At 37.1% G+C, this 20,214-nt stretch overlaps 2 protein-coding genes and 1 non-coding gene across 3 annotated transcripts; all 3 read left to right on the top strand.

Moving 5' to 3' along the window:
- The first annotated feature begins 8,418 nt into the window (after nucleotides 1-8,418).
- Nucleotides 8,419-13,214, top strand: LOC139858273 (uncharacterized). Its single transcript, XM_071847140.1, has 5 exons — nucleotides 8,419-9,039; nucleotides 11,400-11,457; nucleotides 11,559-11,642; nucleotides 11,749-11,890; nucleotides 12,630-13,214. Exons 1-5 carry the CDS (start codon nucleotides 8,499-8,501, stop codon nucleotides 13,002-13,004), a joined length of 1,200 nt encoding a protein of 399 aa, XP_071703241.1. The 5' UTR covers nucleotides 8,419-8,498; the 3' UTR covers nucleotides 13,005-13,214.
- Nucleotides 13,215-14,730: 1,516 nt separating this feature from the next.
- On the top strand, nucleotides 14,731-18,542 carry LOC139857792 (stromal cell-derived factor 2-like protein). Its single transcript, XM_071846634.1, has 6 exons — nucleotides 14,731-15,088; nucleotides 16,640-16,780; nucleotides 16,898-17,038; nucleotides 17,229-17,278; nucleotides 17,410-17,539; nucleotides 18,204-18,542. Exons 1-6 carry the CDS (start codon nucleotides 14,987-14,989, stop codon nucleotides 18,294-18,296), a joined length of 657 nt encoding a protein of 218 aa, XP_071702735.1. The 5' UTR covers nucleotides 14,731-14,986; the 3' UTR covers nucleotides 18,297-18,542.
- Nucleotides 18,543-19,782: 1,240 nt separating this feature from the next.
- Nucleotides 19,783-19,856, top strand: TRNAT-AGU (transfer RNA threonine (anticodon AGU)). Its single transcript has one exon. It is a non-coding gene; the product is annotated as a tRNA-Thr (tRNA).
- The last annotated feature ends 358 nt before the right edge of the window (nucleotides 19,857-20,214 follow it).

Below are 20,214 nucleotides of genomic sequence, written 5' to 3'. Positions count from 1 at the left end.
CAACGTTTTCGTTGACAGATTTCTATGTTTTTCTCAGGTCCTTGAACGATACATGATACATGCTTCCGCTCATTATTTGATACTTGCATTGGATGTCGAGTATATGTGCATTTCATGGAGCGTCTTTTGACTTTACTTTAAACCATGTCGCCTAGATTTCATTCGTATTATAACGTTGTAACTTAACTATTGGTTGAACAATTCTTGTAAACTTTGGGAACAATCTTTATTATGAAATGAAGGCGACATATTTTGGTCAAACTTTGTCTTAAAGACTTATGACCACGTAACGGGACCTAAGTAGACGGCGCCGTCAAACATGGTTTGGTCGGGTCGCTACAGATGGTATCAGAGCGTTGGTTGTAGGGATTTAGAGTTCATTGGTGTCAACCCCGAGTCATAGGGTACATTAGTGAGTCTAGACTACAACCGGCATATAGACTTGAAGTAGGAATTACTTGACTACTTGTGCATTTATACTCGAACGCTTCTACTCATACCTACTCTTAGTTCATCTTAATCTCACGTTGTTTAATTTGATCGACGCGCCACCTTGACTATATGAAATGATGTCGAATGCACATATGAATCAGGGTAATATAATTTCCGGGATTATATTACGGTGACTCATATGAACGTTCCGACATTATGACATAAAGAATTTAAGGCGAGTCGAGGAAAAACTTCTCTTTATCTTTATTCTATATCACGGTTAGTATTATTGAGAATACTAATCAATGATATTCTTGTGTCTTGAAGGAACAATGGCTCCTCGTCGTGTACGCCGCAATGAAACTCCCGAACAAGCTCTCGAACGGATGATAGCAACCGCCGTAGATGCGGCCATGGCCGGTCACTCATCCAACAACAATAATAATAACAACCACAACAACAACAACAATAACAACAACAACAATGGAGCCGGAAACTCAAACGAGGGATGCTCCTATAAAGCTTTCATGGGGTGCAAACCTCACACTTTTGATGGAACCGGGGGACCGGTCGTGCTCACCCGATGGTTTGAGCAAACGGAAGCCGTTTTTAGCATAAGCGGTTGTCGGGACCAAGACAAGGTCAAATACTCCACTCACACTTTCTCCGGAATTGCTCTAACATGGTGGAACACCTATGTTCAATCGGTGGGTACCGATGAAGCTCATGCCCTCTCTTGGGCCGATCTAAAGGAAAAGATGATTGTTGAATATTTTCCGCGCGAAGAAACCCGAAAGCTTGAGGAAGAACTAAGAGCTTTGAAAGCGGTCGGAAACGATCTTAAAGCTTATAATCAACGCTTCGCCGAACTATCCTTGATGTGTCCTAATCTTGTTAACCCCGAATCTCAAAGGATTGAGCTCTACATGCTCGGTCTTCCAAAAAGCATCAAACAAGGGGTGATGTCATCCAAACCCACTACTCATCAAGCCGCTATGAACATGGCTCGCCAACTAATTGAAACGGTTGACGAAATCGTAGTACCGGCACCTAAGGCCGAGGATAAATCGGGCGGCAACAAAAGAAAGTGGGAACCCTCCCAATCAAGCAACAACAACTTTGCCAAGAAATCTTTCACTTCCGACGGCAAGAAGGGTTATGCCGGGAATCTACCTCTTTGCAACAAATGCAACAAACATCACTTTGGTGAATGTGGCAAGTTAATTTGCCACCGGTGCCAAGGAGTTGGTCATAAGGCCAACGATTGTAAAAGTGCCACTCCCGTTGCTCGAAAGTGGCCCAATGCACCAAAGGCGGGCACTTGCTACGAATGTGGTCAAACGGGTCATTATAGAAATGCATGCCCGAAAAGGAAAGATAACACCAATACGCGCGGTCGAGCTTTCAACATCAACACCGAGGAAGCCCGGGATGACACTGAACTAGTCACGGGTACGTTTCTTCTCAACAATTCCTATGTCTCCTGTTTATTCGATTCGGGTGCCGATAAATGCTTTGTATCCAAGACTTTGACTCATTCTTTTAGCACTCCACCTCTTCCATTAGATACCACTTATACCATTGAAGTGGCTAACGGGAAACTATTAAGTGCCAACACATATTACCGGGGGTGTACGTTAAACATTTTGGGTAAGGAATTTGAAATTGACTTGATACCCATGGAACTAGGAAGCTTTGATGTAATAATCGGTATGAATTGGTTAGTCAAAACGAAATCTCACATCCTTTGTGATCTTAACGCAATCCGAATTCCTATCGAGAATGGTGAACCTTTGATAGTCTATGGCGATAAGAGTTGCACCGGACTCAACCTCGTTTCGTGTGTTAAAGTTAGAAAACTACTCCGTAAGGGTTGTTTTGCGATCCTTGCTCACGTTAAGAAAGTCGAGTCCGATGAGAAGCACATCGATGATGTGCCAATTGTTAGTGACTATTCCGATGTATTTCCCGACGAATTGCCGGGTCTCCCGCCTCATCGACCGGTTGAATTTCAAATCGATCTTATTCCGGGAGCCGCACCCGTAGCACGTGCACCATATAGACTCGCTCCATCCGAAATGCAAGAATTGCAAAGTCAAATCCAAGAACTACTTGATCGTGGTTTTATCCAACCTAGCCATTCACCTTGGGGCGCTCCGATTTTGTTTGTTAAAAAGAAAGACGGATCCCTACGAATGTGCATTGATTATCGTGAACTAAATAAATTGACGGTTAAGAACCGATATCCTCTTCCTCGCATCGATGACCTCTTTGATCAACTACAAGGGTCTTGTGTATATTCGAAAATCGATCTCCGCTCGGGTTATCATCAATTGAGGGTTAAGGGGGAAGATGTCTCCAAAACCGCTTTCCGAACTCGTTATGGTAGTTATGAATTCCTTGTCATGCCATTTGGTCTCACTAACGCACCGGCGGTGTTCATGGATCTTATGAACCGCGTGTGCAAACCGTATCTTGACAAGTTCGTTATCGTGTTCATCGATGATATTTTAGTCTATTCAAAAAGCGAAGAAGAACACGAGGAACACCTCCGACTTGTGCTTGAACTTTTAAGACAAGAACAACTCTATGCCAAATTCTCCAAGTGTGAATTTTGGTTAAAGGAAGTTCAATTTCTTGGTCATGTTGTAAGTGATCAAGGTATTAAAGTCGATCCCACGAAAATCGAAGCCATTAGTAAATGGGAGACTCCTACTACTCCTACTCACATTCGTCAATTTTTGGGTCTCGCCGGGTACTATCGTAGATTCATCGAAAATTTCTCTTTGGTTGCACGTCCTCTAACCGCATTGACTCACAAGGGAAAGAAATTCATTTGGGCGACCGAACATGAATCCGCATTCCAAATCTTGAAAACGAAGCTAACCACCGCTCCTATCTTGTCACTTCCCGAAGGCAATGATGACTTTGTTGTATATTGCGATGCCTCAAAACATGGTTTTGGGTGTGTATTGATGCAACGAACGAAAGTCATTGCTTATGCTTCTCGACAACTCAAAATTCATGAACGAAACTACACGACGCATGATCTCGAACTCGGAGCCGTTGTCTTTGCACTTAAAATGTGGAGACACTATCTTTATGGAACCAAGAGTACTATCTTTACCGACCACAAAAGTCTCCAACACATTTTCGATCAAAAGCAACTAAACATGAGACAACGAAGGTGGATTGAAACCTTAAACGATTACGATTGCGAGCTTCGTTACCATCCCGGGAAGGCAAATGTAGTAGCCGATGCCTTAAGTCGAAAAGAAAGAGCGGTGCCTCTCCGTGTCCGAGCTTTAAACATCACCATTCACACCAACCTTAATAGCCAAATTCGGGTAGCCCAAGATGAGGCTCTCAAGGATGAAAACATCTCTCTCGAACACTTGAACGTCCTCACCTCTCGATTCGAAGTTAAAGAAACCGGACTCCGATATTTCGCCGGAAGAATTTGGGTGCCTAGTTATGGGGATCTACGAAGCCTTATTTTAGATGAAGCCCATAAGTCACGATACTCGATTCACCCCGGTGCCAATAAGATGTACCACGACCTTAAACAACTATATTGGTGGCCGAACATCAAAAGGGACGTAGCTACTTATGTTTCCAAGTGTTTGACATGTTCCAAAGTCAAGGCCGAACACCAAAGACCGTCCGGATTACTTCAACAACCCGAGATCCCGCAATGGAAGTGGGAAGGGATAACGATGGATTTTATCACCAAGCTACCAAAAACGACGGGCGGTTATGATACCATTTGGGTTATTGTTGACCGTCTCACCAAATCCGCACACTTCCTTGCCATGAAAGAAACGGACAAAATGGAGAAACTTGCACAACTTTACATTAAGGAGATCGTAGCCCGACACGGTGTACCTTTATCGATTATCTCCGACCGAGATGGTCGTTTCGTTTCTAGATTTTGGCGTACATTGCAAGAAGCGTTGGGAACACGTTTAGACATGAGCACCGCATATCATCCTCAAACCGATGGACAAAGCGAACGTACAATTCAAACCTTAGAGGACATGTTACGAGCTTGCGTGGTTGATTTCGGAAAAGCTTGGGACAAGCACTTACCTCTCGCCGAGTTCTCTTACAACAATAGTTATCACGCGAGTATTAAAGCCGCACCTTTTGAAGCGCTATATGGCCGCAAATGTCGTTCACCTCTTTGTTGGGCCGAGGTAGGCGACGTGCAAATCACCGGACCCGAACTCATTCACGAAACCACCGAGAAAATCGTTCAAATCCGAGATAGGCTTAGGACGGCCCGAAGTCGTCAAAAGAGCTATACCGACAAACGACGCAACGATCTTGAATTTCAAGTCGGTGACCGAGTAATGTTAAAAGTCGCACCTTGGAAGGGTGTAATCCGTTTTGGGAAACGCGGGAAGCTAAATCCGCGGTATATTGGTCCTTTCGAAATCTTGGAGCGTATTGGAACCGTTGCTTATCGTTTAGATCTTCCGCCTCAATTGAACTCCGTTCATCCTACCTTCCATGTATCTAACTTGAAAAAGTGTCTTGCCGAACCCGATATCGTCATCCCTCTCGAAGAACTTACTATTGATGACAAACTTCATTTTGTGGAGGAACCGGTTGAAATTGTGGACACCTCCGTCAAGACATTGAAACAAAGCCGAATCCCGATTGTCAAGGTTCGTTGGAATGCCAAAAGAGGACCCGAGTTTACTTGGGAAAGACAAGATCAAATGCAAAGGAAGTATCCTCATCTATTCGTGAATTCGGAAACGCAAGATCTCGAGGAAGAAACGACGACTACTACGCCTACTTAAATTTCGGGACGAAATTTCTTTTAAGGTGTAGGTAATGTAACATCCCGCCTTTTTCCATTCACTTTTCCGTTTAACTATTTAAGTTCCGTTATATGTTTATAACACATCTCGTTAATACGCGTTTGAATTATCTCGTTTAGGTAATTCCCGTACCCGTTTCCTAAGTTGAGGGACTAAAGTTGCCAAATGGAGAAAGAGATGACTAGGTCAACTAGTCAACTCTTTCCTCTCCATTCATTTTATCACCTCCCAAATAATACTTCACCCTTTTTCTCTCAAAACCCTCAAACCTTCAATCATCATCCAAATTCGTTCAAGAAGGATTCGATCAAAACAAATTGCATATTTGAACTCCTCGTGATCTCCTCTTCGTTTCCATACCGATTTCATCAATTTTGGGTAACTTTCTAAAATCACTAATTCTTGTGTTCTTGAGATTTTTAAGTTATAAGGTTGTTAATTAGTGTCTATGGCTCGAGTCTAGTTTGTTTATGTGATTTATATGCTCGATCTCGTTGTTTTAGTGTAACTAGCATGAACTTGAATTTTGGTGTGTTGATCTTGAAATTTGAGTGTTCATATGTTGTTTGATGCTAAGAGATCATGTTTTAATTGTGTTTCTAGTGTTACTAGCTTCATTATGATGTATAGTTTGATTAATGAAACCTCCTAAACTTGATTATGAAATTTGGTGAATTTAGATTAAGGTTTCATGAACTTAAAATGGACTTTTAATGATTTGAATGACATGGAATGTTAGTTGTAAGTGTTAGGTTGTGTTGTATGCTTAATTACCTTCAAAACGGCATATCATATGTATAAATTGGATTCCCGAAACTTAAATTAAAATTGATAAACTTGAAACTTGAAAATAAACCTCTATTGATCGCTTGACGGGATTTCGGTTATAGTATATGATGTTTTTGCTTGATGAAAAATGCTTAGTTGCGTTCCTTGTCGAAAGAGCTTTCCGATGATATAAAATACATGTTCTAATTGTTCGCGGTTTGTAAAATGTGTTGGTTTGTGTTTTGGTTCGTGCAATTGAGAAATTCAGCAAACAGGGCCTGTAAGGCATTTGGGACGCCGTCCAGATACTTGGGACGCCGTCCCACCATTTGAACCTAGACGCCGTCTAGGATGGCAGGACGCCGTCCCACCCTTCATTGTGGGACGCCGTCTAGCTCTTTGGGACGCCGTCCCATTGTGCTAAAACTGACTGTTCGCCTTGGTCATTTGACATGAAAATGTTTGCTATGCTACGGACCTCCGATTAACATGAAACTTGGCCAACATGCTCATATATGATTATATAACTTAGAAAAATTGTCGGATATCCAACCCGACCCCGTTGACTTTTCTGTTGACTTTGACCCGACCAAGTTGACTTTTAATCAAACTTAACCAAATACTTGTGCAATCGTTCTAACATGTTTTTATACTTGTACCTTGCATGAAACATGACAACTTGACTCACATGCTACATTATTGAGTCGTAACGAGCCATAGGACTAATTGAACATCTTTGACCTATCGTGTTTACCGTTATTGATACGACCTATTGTTTAGGTCAAGACTAGCATTGTTCTTTGCACACGTTTACTTGTCGAAGTACTTTACTACTCGTACACTCAAGGTGAGATCATAGTCCCACTTTTACTCTTTTTGAACTTACATTTGGGATGAGAAAACATAAACATTTCTTTTACTAAGTGAACACAAGTACAGAAAAACAAACATTCTACATACGAGTTTAGAACAAAATCCTCAATTCGATTATCATTAGTTACACTTGCCGGGTGTAAGCGAGAACTTATGTTGTATGGATCCATATGGGTTTGACAAACCCTCATTCAAACGGTTCGCTACCATTTACGAATGAAATATATTTTCGAGAAACAGTGTATGTTCTAGCACTAAGTGATGGGGTTCAATGGAAGGAAATGTTAAGCATTGATAATTGGGTGCTCGTGAAACAAACTTTTGGAATGTATTACTATTAATTCATTGATGCAAATCTTGTGGTTCACTTGTACTTACTTACTTAAACCTATGATTTCACCAACGTTTTCGTTGACAGATTTCTATGTTTTTCTCAGGTCCTTGAACGATACATGATACATGCTTCCGCTCATTATTTGATACTTGCATTGGATGTCGAGTATATGTGCATTTCATGGAGCGTCTTTTGACTTTACTTTAAACCATGTCGCCTAGATTTCATTCGTATTATAACGTTGTAACTTAACTATTGGTTGAACAATTCTTGTAAACTTTGGGAACAATCTTTATTATGAAATGAAGGCGACATATTTTGGTCAAACTTTGTCTTAAAGACTTATGACCACGTAACGGGACCTAAGTAGACGGCGCCGTCAAACATGGTTTGGTCGGGTCGCTACAATATATATACAAATTTACAAAATACAATAAGCTTATAAAATATCATAGCAATAAGCTTACAAAATCAATAACTAATAGAAAGTCGATTTGAATTAGCTACATGTATAAGAATGTTGAGAGAAATAAATTAGAAAAAATGTGAATTAATAATTTAAATAGAATTTCAAATTCGAGTAAACATAGTTTGACTTGAAAATGCAAAATATCTAATTAAATGATATATTTAACACATGTATATAATAATATTAATAACTTAAATATTAATTTAATACTGTCTAAATCGAATTCGGTTTTATAATCGATTTTCGATTAATCAATTTAAAATTTTCAATACTAAAAATCGAATCGAAACCGAATTTTAATTCAATTTCGGTTTCACTTGATCCTAAAACCATTTTACAAATTCGGTTTATATTTTTTCACTTTGATTTAGTTTTCAGTTTAAGCACTTTTAACCAAATTGATAAACACCCCTACTAAATTACTAAATAATACTGAGTACAATATTTCCATTAACGGATCAAGTTAGATGTAGTTTTTTTTGGACTCAATAATAAACGAAGTTCAGCTCCGTTACATTCAAGTCAAAATCACACTGACAGTGCGTGACAGTAACAAACCTTTCCAGTCTGGGTTCGTTCAACAAGTGACACACTGACACTAAACGAATATTTTAAATTCAAATTAAAATTTGAAATAATTCGTTTTCGGACTTTGTTTAGATCAGGTCATAATTCGTAATTTCATATCTTCTACAATTCAGCTACGGACCTTCGTTCCGTCTCGCCGAGTTTACCGATTCAACAATATCTGTGCCCTAGCTGATTTTTGTTGTGAAACAAACTCGCATTTCGAATGTCGGAGCCGCCGTCTGTCGTGAATTTAGCGATGAATTGTGCTGATTCGGAATCACGTCCGGTGTTAGGACCGGCCGGGAATAAGACTAGATCGGCCGTTGAATTGCGTAAACCGGCAGCTAAACCTAAAGTTAAATTAGGCAAACCTGACGAAATTAAAAAATCGCTGTCGTCAGTGACCGTTACGGTGAACTTGCCGCTGCGTTCGAAGTCAATTACATCTCCGCCGTCCTCGATTTTGAAGTCAAATTTATCGATGACTGCGTCGTGCTCCTCAGATGCGTCTTCTGATTCTTCGCAAAGTCGTGCGTCTACAGGGAAGGTTAGTCGACGAAGTGTGACACCTAAGCAATCTGTTATCTCGAAAACAGTAAAGAGTGAGAATGCTTTGAAAACAGTTTCGAAAATAGGTAGAGTCGAGAGTGTTGCTAGAGGTGGAGGTATTGATAATGCTGTTGTGGAGAGTGATAGTTGTTTGGAGGCTTCAGCTGACGGTTCACAGGGACGGAAGAGATGTGCTTGGGTGACTGCTAATACTGGTATAACTAGCTCTTGACTTGAACTCAATGACAATTTAAGTATCACTGTGTTAATTGCAATTGAATTAGGGACTGTAAATTCATGCTACTGATATAGTAATTTCACATTGATATTAGAGCTGTCTAATTGTTTTCGAAACTGCCTTTTTTTTTATGTTATGTCGATTGTGTAGATTAATTATCGCAGTGAAATGTTTCAATGTACATATTGAATCATAAGCCTGTAAAGGTGCGTTATAATATGTGTTATCTATTAGGTCTTATTATTCCTGTGATCCTGTCTAAGCTCAGATTGGAGTTATTGTAAGTAATACACGTATTTCTGAATTCTGACGACCATCTTATATAGTTATATATAGTTGGCTGTTAGGGTTATTGACTTTGTAAGCTTCTTGAACTACCGAATCGTATACCTCAGTTATTGGCTCTCCGATAGCTTTTTGAAAAGGAAAACTATAAAGGGCTGATAGATATCATTACTCCATTATTCGTTAAAGATATTTCTGTTACTGTATTAGTAAGGACTTACGCGCCATATTAAAATCAAGAAGTAGATATGAAAATGAGATTATTTGTGTAGTGACTTGATCCGTGCTGTTTGATTTAGTGGTAGTAATAGAGTGTCTTTTCTGTTTCATATATGTGTTGGGTCAATTAAGATTTAGGTTGCAGATTACATGAAACATTAGGAGATTCAGAAACGTTTAGATAACTTGCGCTGGATAAGTGGATATCAGCGTGATTAAAAAACATTACGACATCATTTGTTAGCTTCATATGCTATCTAAGAGTCCTCTGTACGATGTATGTAATGAATAAACTTAACTTTTAAAAGATGCTCCTCCAGCTTGTGCATCTACTGTTAAGTAATACGAGTCCTTGTTTTGTTGTATATTCTTAGTTTTCAAAGTGATTAAAATCTTTACTTGGTTAGTATCATACGTGAGATCTTATCCAGGAGTAACGTCTCTCTCAAGTGTTCTTTTCATACAAGGAAGTATCATCTCATGTAATATATTACTAGTATTGATTCTCTTTTCTTTTATGTGTTGATGTTATTATTATATTACTATTATTATAAAAATTTTGTTGTTATGATTTGAAATTTATCATGATAACCATATTTCATCATTTGGTCATTCATTTACTACTACATAAATCGTTTTTAGAAATTCTGCGCTATATTTTGTTGCCTTCTACTTAATTGTTTCATTGTGTGCTTCAGTAGTCTAAATTAACATTGAATCCATTTGTGGACATGTGGTATATAGATTACGGATATATATGTATTTATGTATGCATACTTAAAAATTGAAAGAAGGTGATCTGTTCTTAGGAACTCGAGCAATTTAGGCTGACGGTGTCTCTTAAATTCGTGTGATGATAGTTATTTATTGTTACTAAAGGACTTTTCTATCAACCCTTCATGTCATTGCGGAATCTTTGGCCTGAGTGTAATTCCACTAACATGGTAGTAGTCTTACTGGTGCTGTTATTGCTTTGTTGACATAATTCTCTTAGTATGTCAGTTTCTTAGCTATATTTAATATTTTAAAGCCTAAATATAATCCTTGACGTATTTCTATTTGTTTTTATGCCATATAACTTGGCATATACTCAGCTGTCATGTCAGGCTTCAATAAATTCAGGGTGCAGTTATCTTTGGTTACTAGGCTTATTTTTCACTATGTAGTATGTTTCCACTTTCGTAGTTCGTGTCCTTTTAGACCACTTACAGGTGATTAAATTACATAAGATCGTTAGTCATCTCTTGTTTCTAGAATATACAGCAGGAATATGTTATTAAGCATGGGTCACAACCATTTACGAATAACCTGAACATTAAGCCTGTCTAAGTAGATCATGCTTATGTAGTGGTTTCTTAGATCTTTTCACTAAAAAGAAAATATTATTATTGCACTAATATCTTTTTGGGGATGATATCTGACCCATTAGTTATCATTATGTTACAAATAAGAGGAAGCCACCAAAAAACAGTCTCTGGATCCAACTCGCCGAGTCATTTTGTAATCTCTGCAAAAAAGTTACCAATCTGTGCGCCATGCCTTTTACTTAAAGCTATTAATCGTTACAATAGGATCTTGTGTATAATTTTGATAAGAAGACTCAAGCTAAGCTTACACTTTATTAGCATAGAAACTGGTAGTGTGATTATTGGTTCTTGAATGCAATATGATGCAAAGTTCATTGCATATTTATTGAAGATTTTGAGACTTATTTCAATTGCACATAATATTCCTTAGGAAGATATTTGTTTCTAATTGAGTCTTCTTTTGTTTGCGAATATAGTACTCCTTACTAGTAATATTCTCCTGATTCTCTTTGTTTTGGTTTTGAAGATGCTTGCTATGCTGTTTTCCATGACGAAGAATGGGGAGTCCCAGTACACGATGACAAGTATGCCCCTGAAGATCCTTTATTGGGTTTTATTGATTTGAAGAAAATACATTTTCTTATAAACCATCACATTGTATTTGTCATTGAATGATATCTGTCAGGAAACTATTTGAATTACTCAGTCTGTCGACTGCGTTGGCTGAACACACCTGGCCCACTATCCTCAGCAAAAGGCATCTATTTAGGTATTCACATTTATTATTATTTTTGCAAGAATAATTTTTATGAATTATATATTATTTCCTTTTTTGCTTGTGATAACCTTACTCATTCGGGATGAAACTTGCACAGAGAAGTGTTTTGCGGATTCGACCCTATTGCTGTCTCAAAATTAAATGATAAGAAGATATCGGCACCAGGAAACCCCGCTACTTCTCTTCTCTCAGAACTGAAATTGCGAGGAATCATCGAAAATGCACGCCAAGTTTGCAAGGTATCTCTTGTTTCTGTTTTAGTCGTGAATTTAAATCTTCTCATTATTTAGCTTTCCAAATTTTATATATTATAAATTGAACGCTTTGGTTGAAAATGACTCTTCTTGTTGGTGCTAGCTTGCTATGGCACCAAGGGTCATTTGGGTGTGTGTTTTAGAATTGATTATCGCAATATACACGATCAAATCGCTTACTTAGTTGCAACATTGCGATTAAGCTAGAGATAGTTAGGTAGTCATGCGATTCACCTCAATAATTGGTTGTGCTGCACCAAGCGTAACACTCTGCAATTCTAGACCACTATATATAAAAGAATTAGTGTGAGAAATATTATGTTACAGAGTCAATTGTATCTCAACGATGAAAACTTGAAGAGGTTTATGAATTATGAGCTTAAAAAATATTTTTGGGTCCAGGTATATGCACTAAAATACACTGGTGAATTTCGACCAATATGACGTTTTTACACTGAAGCTAACGTGTGAATTTTATTTGAGAACTCAATTAAACATTACCCAAATCGACCGTTTAGTTAGCGCTAAATGATCTTACCAAACTCGGCAAAACTCATTTTTGTGACTTAAAGTTTGCAGCACATCCATTCATCCAAACCAATAGATTAATTTACAAACTTAAGCGCCAACAGATTATGTTACGTAGATGCTAGACATAAGACAATGAAAGTGGATACCAATGCATATGAGTTTGATCTTTCTGTTTAATGTGTTAACGGTGCAGATAGCCAATGAGTTTGGGTCGTTCGACAAGTACATATGGGGTTTTATTAACCATAAGACTATAGTTAACAAATTCCGCTACCCTCGCCAAGTACCAATCAAGACATCAAAGGCAGAGTCAATAAGCAAAGACATGGTCAAAAGAGGTTTCCGAGGTGTGGGTCCCACAGTTGTTTACTCCTTTCTACAAGTGGCAGGGCTTACTAATGATCATCTCATTAGTTGCTTCAGGTTTAATGAATGTATAGATGTGGGACCCACAAAGGACGTAGCAGGTGAGAGTCCAAATGGTAAATCTGATGGGAGGCGATCCGAGGATGGGCAAGGGTTGGGGCTAACGAGGGTTATTGATGAACTGCATTTATCGGGTGAGTAGCTATTAATGGTTGACGGTATCTGTAATGCGATATGTGCGATATGGCAACAAGAGTTTGTGTACAAATTGTTGTATCGATGGTGTTTGTAGGTTGTAGATTAAAAGGCACATACATGATAATGATGATGATGATTGTGATACTTTATTCTTGTCCCTATGTTATGGTCCCTACAAAATATAGGATAATATTTAACAGGAGGTCAATCATAGTGAAATGCTTTTTAACGGAAATTGAATGACTTGCTCCATATTATTATTACAATGATCTTGTTTATGTTACAATAGGTTACATAAAAATTATTCTACTTACTGTCAAATCATGATAAATATATGATTTAAAAAAGTTTGTTGCAGTTGCACTAGGTGGCAGACTGCTTAAGTGCAAATAACAATTCTTAAAATATTATTGTCAAACAATACTAAAAGATTATTAGCATTGCTAAAAAATTATTTGCGATTTTAAGTAGCGATAAAAAAAAAATATTTGTGATGACAAACACCTATAATTGAATGTCATATATAGTCAATTTATGGAGTCCAAGGATATGCGTTCTCTGAATTTTTTTTTTTTAAGTGGAAAGGAATGGAGTGGATAGGGAAAAAGATAATAAGGATGGATATAAGTGTAATATATAATATATAATACTTCATATACATTCTTGAGCTGAATAGAAAGTAGAAGAATAGAGAAAAAAAAAAATGACTTAATGCTTAATATTATTGCACTATAATACATTCCAAAGCAAAACATACGTAAAAAAAAAAAAAAGCTACCATAAAACTTACGCAATGATTATTATTAATTTTCATATAATTCCATTTCAATAATACATTAACAATCTTGTATATCGAAGAATTATATATTATTAATATTTTATATTTTATATAATATTAATCGAATAAGCTTGTTATCTAGCCCTCCACTTTGACTAAAAATTCTCAAGCACAGGTAACGATTTACGATTACGATAGAGAAGGCATAATAAAAAGATAATAAAAAAAAGTTATAATAATATGATTACGATGGATATAATTAATCATTGTAAATATATTAAAATTGTTTTCCACTCAAATTATTTCAAATATGAGCTGATTATAATCTAGATAAAATGCACATCAATCATCCCTTCAAATCCCTTCAAACCCTTTCAACTCCTCTCCATTCTTGTTATAGGTGGTATTTTGTTAGTTTGTTGTTTAGGATAGTTTATTAGCTTGTTTCGTTTCTGTTGTGCTTGCTTGGTTGTTGGCGGTGCTACCGCTTGGTTCCGTTTTCCTTTTTGTCCTTGTCGTGGCTCGCACCTAGATTGTAGTTAGTTTAGGTGTGATTTTGTTCCTTTTGTTATGCGCGCTGTTGTTTCAGACGCGGCGAGGCTTCTCTATCTTTGTTTTTTGTGCTAGGGACTTTTTATTGCTTGATGATGGGCATTCATTTAATACTATCGTTATTTTTAACAAAAAATAAAAAATAAAAGTAAAAAATATGATTAGATTAAAAGATCATTTCTCTTCACGGGGTTATGCGTATCCCGTGCGGTAAGTTATTCATATGACGAATATGCCCTCCAGCAAGTAACATACAGACTCCAGATGTCATTGAATCGCCACGTGGATAACTATTATTGGTTCCAACACATGAAACCTACGTGTTCCTACACAGTAGATGGAACAACAGAATAACTAAATAACTCGCGACTTTTTTATCTTCATACACACATACGCATAATCTCACAGAATCAGACGTTCTCTCTATTCCGGCCGGTATATAAACTGTCGTAAACCGATCACCAGTCGTGGCTTCTCCGTCACCGTCAGGGCAACAACATCGCAGCAGCAACAACCTTTCACGACGACGAAGTGCATCGTCACGTGCGTCGGAACCGACTCGGATCATTTACACTGAGGCGCTACGTCGGTCGTCGGAATCGGATCTAGACTTGCCGGTTTGGCAACGGACGTGGTTCCTTGGAATTTTGCTCGCAATGGCAATTTCGTTTTTCGGTATCGCTATTTTTCTGTTTCTAACCCTAGATTCAGATTACTCCTCATCTACTGCTTATGCTGCTACTTCTGAAGGCGTTGAGGTAATTAATTAATTTCTTCACTATAATAATTTAATAAAACTTAATTGTTGTTTCTTTTAAAAATGGATTCGGTAAATGATACGGCTTACTAGGACGTGATCAGGTGAATTTACATTTGTCCATAGGGGTGTTCATCCGTTCGATTTTGGGTTTGTTCGGTTTATTCGGTTCGGTGTATTCGGTTTTGAATTTTTTTTGGGCAAAACCGAAAACCGAACCGAAAACCGAATTCAAAGTTAAAACCGAACCGAAAACCGAATTCAAATTCGGATTCGGTTCGGTTTTCGGTTAAAACCAAATATTATGAAAAAACTGAGAACGATGGTAGTTTAATTGTCGCGTTAATAATGTCTTAGTTATTTATATTCTAAAACAATGACGTACTATTAAATTATAAAGAATTCGATGATTTATTAATATTTACAGCTTAATTATGACGTTTACCGCTTCTGTAAGAAGAAGAACATAATAATTTGAGTAACATAATTATATTATGAGTTATCAAATCGTCATATGGGTGAGAATATATTTTATTGATTGGATCCTAAATTACAACGACATTAAAACATAAATATACAAATTAAATGTATAAAAACATTGAATTCGGTTTTGAATTCGGTTTTCGGTTAAACCGAATTCAGAATTTTCAAAACCAAAAACCAAACCAAAAACCGAATTCAAATTCGGTTTCGGTTTGACTCGATCCGAAAACCGTTTTTCAAATTCGGTTTGGTTTTTTTCCGGTTTGGTTTCGGTTTGGTTTTCGGGTTCCACGGTTTCAAACCAAATACTGACCACCCCTATTTGTCCAGTTATCTAATTTGTGCTTTAGATACCGAGCCTTTGTTTTACTTTTTAATTACATATAATTGATTAAACTTTAGCGAATTTTGCGGATTAATGCGCTCGATATTATTCTGAAAGAAGAGGAAGATGATTAAGAGGGAGCAGTTTGACTTTTTTGTGATAATGGGACTAAATTCATGCTTAATGTAAAGATGTTATAGTTACAGTAACCTTGCCATAGTATATGTCGGTATTAGAAATGAGAAACTATTTAGAGAATAACATTATCATTTTCACCTTTTGGATTGTTATAATTTTTTTCTTTTCTGCGCTATGAGTATTGATAGAGTATAAGGTAAAAAGATTGGATATTGATTAGCTGTTACAAGTCGAAATGAATTATCAGTAATGTTGTCCTATGCCTACATATCTTATAGTATATCATTTCAATGGTATTTATTATAGTGGGACGTATACGGTATATCAGTTAATCTGTTATCATAGATTGCACAAACATCTTTCTTGGGCCTTTCTGAATATGATGTACTTTAATCGGGCACTAAAGTAATCGTTATGAAATCACATGCTTACTTGATAAAATGTGATAATGTGTATCCCAAAGCGCATTTTTTTTAAGAATGTATGTTGTTCCATTTTTCTTTCGTTATTTAAGCCACCTTTTCTAAAAGGGATTGTAGTAATTCTGTTTTTTATACTCTTTAAAATGGCCGTATTCTTATTTTCTTGGAATTCAATATATGTTAGATTACCTATGGGTCGGTGATCAAGCTGATGCACGAAAAGACAAAATTCCGACTACACTCACACGATGTGCCGTATGGATCTGGCAGTGGGCAGCAATCTGTTACTGGCTTTCCAAATGTTGATGATGCTAACAGTTACTGGGTACGTTCATGTTTTCATCTCTAGTACTTTTGTGTAAATTTCTCATTTATAAGTGTTATACTCAGTTACACCATGTTTGTTCTGATTGGCTGCTTACAATTGGTTTTTTACTACCAGATTGTTAGACCTGAGCCCGAGACATCTGCCAAGTCAGGAGACAGCATTAAAACTGGAACTATTATTCGGTTGCAACACATGAAAACTAGAAAATGGCTCCATAGCCACTTGCATGCTTCACCAATATCAGGCAACCTAGAGGTGAGTGATTTGACCTTTTTTTTTTTTTTTTTTTAATGCAACAAAATCGATTGATATATGACATATATGAAAGTTATCAAAACAGAATAGGATGAATTAATAAACAAATAATTAATGCTCATGGTTGCTAAACGAACATGATGAAGCGACACTACAACTGTTCAAGTCACTTATGTTATCATCTGTGTAGGTAAGTTGCTTTGGAGATGATGGCAATTCAGATACTGGAGATTATTGGAGGTGAGACCTTCATTAGTATTTGCCAGTTATTATTGTTTTTCAAAATTTTTACATGGTAGATGGTAAATTATACCAAAAAATTCTTTTTTTTTTTAATTCATAATTGGGTCTGAATTTTATATATGTTGAAGAGTTGAAATTGAGGGAAGCGGGAAAACATGGAGACAAGATCAAAGAATTAGGCTTCATCACATTGACACAAGTGGATATCTACACAGCCATAATAAGAAATACAACCGTATTGCCGGTGGCCAACAAGAGGTCAGAACCATTCCTTGTACTATAATCTATTATATCGTAATGATTGAACCACACAAGCATGAATACAAATGCAACCCTGTGTGTGTTTTACAAGATCTCTTGGTGTATTATTATTGGCATTAGGTGGCATTTCAACCCTTTTGATTGTGAATGGGTCAATTTTGGGCCAGTCAAATAGGGTTGGAAGTCACATTAATGTTGTTTTAATACATACAGCTTGCCCATTGGATAGGCGTCAATAATTGGCTAAAACTAAAATGAGCGTCACCTGCCCATTTGCTATCGCTGTTGTCACTAGGTTGTGCGGAGCCAAGTACATCAAATTGTTTCAAAAACATGTGTATCGGCAGGGACATGTTAGCCCTGTGTTGACTTTGTCAACCCATCCAGCGGTCCACGGTAGCCCACTGGAGCCTGGCGAAACACCATCACCCATTTCCCCACAGCATGCCAGGCCCGATAAACGAACCTGCATTGTCATTGTTTCAATCTTCGCATGCGTGGGACCAAGGGATCATTTGGGCCCGGTAAGAATGGTTTTTGATCCAATTATTTGGAAAATCCTCACCTAGTGGGAATCGAACCCTCACCTCCCCTAAGGGAGCCAAGTACATCAAATGATTCTCACTTGTATTTTTTTAATTTTTAATTTTATGTTTTTCAGATTTGTGGTGTGAAGGATAAAAAGCCTGATAATATTTGGTTGGCAGCAGAAGGCATATACCTTCCAACTACCGAAAGCAAAGCATCGATGTAGCTTACCAGTTGGTCGAGTTTCAGGAAAAGGTAGCTTCTTTCAGCAGTTGACAATACCTGTCTATGCCAATCATATTTCGGAAAACAACTTTAGGCTATAGCATTTTTGGAATTTTGTTTGTTTGAAACTCTACTTGTTACCGAATCTATATGACAAGTTTCTTTTGCGTTAATTGATACTTTTTATAGAGCCGAGTATTGAACTAAGATTCGTCGGGTCATATCAACCTGCAAAAGTTGAGTATTGGGTCAACATGTGACAGGTCTTATTAGCCCACATATTTTTCTTTTATTTAACCAGTTTTCAGAAATTACAAATAATAGCTGTGCCAAATGTCATACCAAAACATGGGTGATTTTTGAATCAAGTGGTGCGTTTCTTACTTTCCCATCCCTGCTTTAATTAAACCATGTTATTGACTTTTGATGTTGGAACATATCTGAGAGATTTGACCCTTGCTAATATATAGTACTAAGTAGTCTAAGCTCACATAAACTGTATACAGTGTACACGACTATTGTCGCAGTTTTAATGCCGAATCAAGGACAAAAACCTTGTAGTAAGTTGTATAAATTCAGAATCTATTAGTTTCAGAATATGACTTTCTGCTATATGACATTTCTTTTGAAGTTCACAATGAGCATAGATCCCTACATCTGTCGTAGGGTGGCTTATGAAAGGATAAAAACAGTCCCAAAATGATTTGGTTAAGTTGCTTGCGTTTGGGTTAAAATACTCACTCTCCTCCAGTTAACTGAACGTAGAAAACCATTGAATACGAATGAATAAACTTCAAACTGTTAAACTCGTTTACGAACACGGAATTCGCCAAATTATTTACATTTAGATTTTAGATACATATGAAATGTCACATTGCTGGGCAGCAGGAACTGTTTCAATATATTATCTATTTACTTGCACTGAAAAGCTTTATATTTGACGAGTATGATTAGAGTCGGTAGCTATACAAAAGGAGATCATATCTACATTTTCCACTTAGGCTCACTGCCACACGTCAAACTCAATATGTGCACTTTTTTTCTTCTTCTTTATTTCCTTTTTTTATATAAATAAGTCAACATAAAAGTCAATGACTTTGAAATCATCATAACCACTTCTTCGTCAAGTGATGTATAATCATGTTCAATTATACTAATTCTAGATGATGATATATCAATACATAGAACTGTGTAGCCACTGCAGTATTTAACAAGTTAAGCAAATGTAAGGCTACTAATTGTGTAAAGATTATGACTAAATAAATTTACCATGCATTTATTTGCATTTTGCAATCCCATTTAATGTCCGATGAAATATTAATTTATTTAGATGATTAAATGATTATATGATGGTATAATAATTCATTTGGGTAGTAACATATTGAAAATTCTGTTATATTTGCAACGAATAACTATTTGTTGGTAGCTCCATTTATTTATATTATCCATCGATAAAATAACAAAAAAAAGAAACGTTCAACGTCGAAGCTTTCATAGCTCAGTTGGTTAGAGCACCCGTTTAGTAAGCGGGAGGTCTTGAGTTCGACTCTCAATGAAAGCATTTTTTTTATGACCTTTTCTTTTTAATTTTGTTTGGACTTCTTTGTGGCTGGTAAAAACAGGCCGAAGGTGAAAGCCCGAAAGTTATACTTATCACACCAAGTTACCAACTACTAATAAATGGGCCTTTTTTAATAGACAAAATTTCATTCCTCGTCCCTGAACTTTACATCGATTTTGACTCCCTGTCCTTTTTCTTTTTTTTGTGCATCCCTCGTCACTAAACTATGAAAAGAGTACATCCCTCGTCCCCCCGTCTACTTTCTGTCTATTTCAGCCGTTAAGTCAAGCATGTGTAAAACATGTGAGGGTATTTCAGTCTTTCTTTCTCTTTGTTCCCTTTACCCCTTCATCATTCC

This window comes from Rutidosis leptorrhynchoides, chromosome 7 (genome assembly GCF_046630445.1).
Source record: "Rutidosis leptorrhynchoides isolate AG116_Rl617_1_P2 chromosome 7, CSIRO_AGI_Rlap_v1, whole genome shotgun sequence".
Classification (NCBI taxonomy): domain Eukaryota; kingdom Viridiplantae; phylum Streptophyta; class Magnoliopsida; order Asterales; family Asteraceae; genus Rutidosis; species Rutidosis leptorrhynchoides.
The sequence above is the reverse complement of the archived record's forward strand: the minus strand, read 5'-3'. Positions and strand labels throughout refer to the sequence as shown.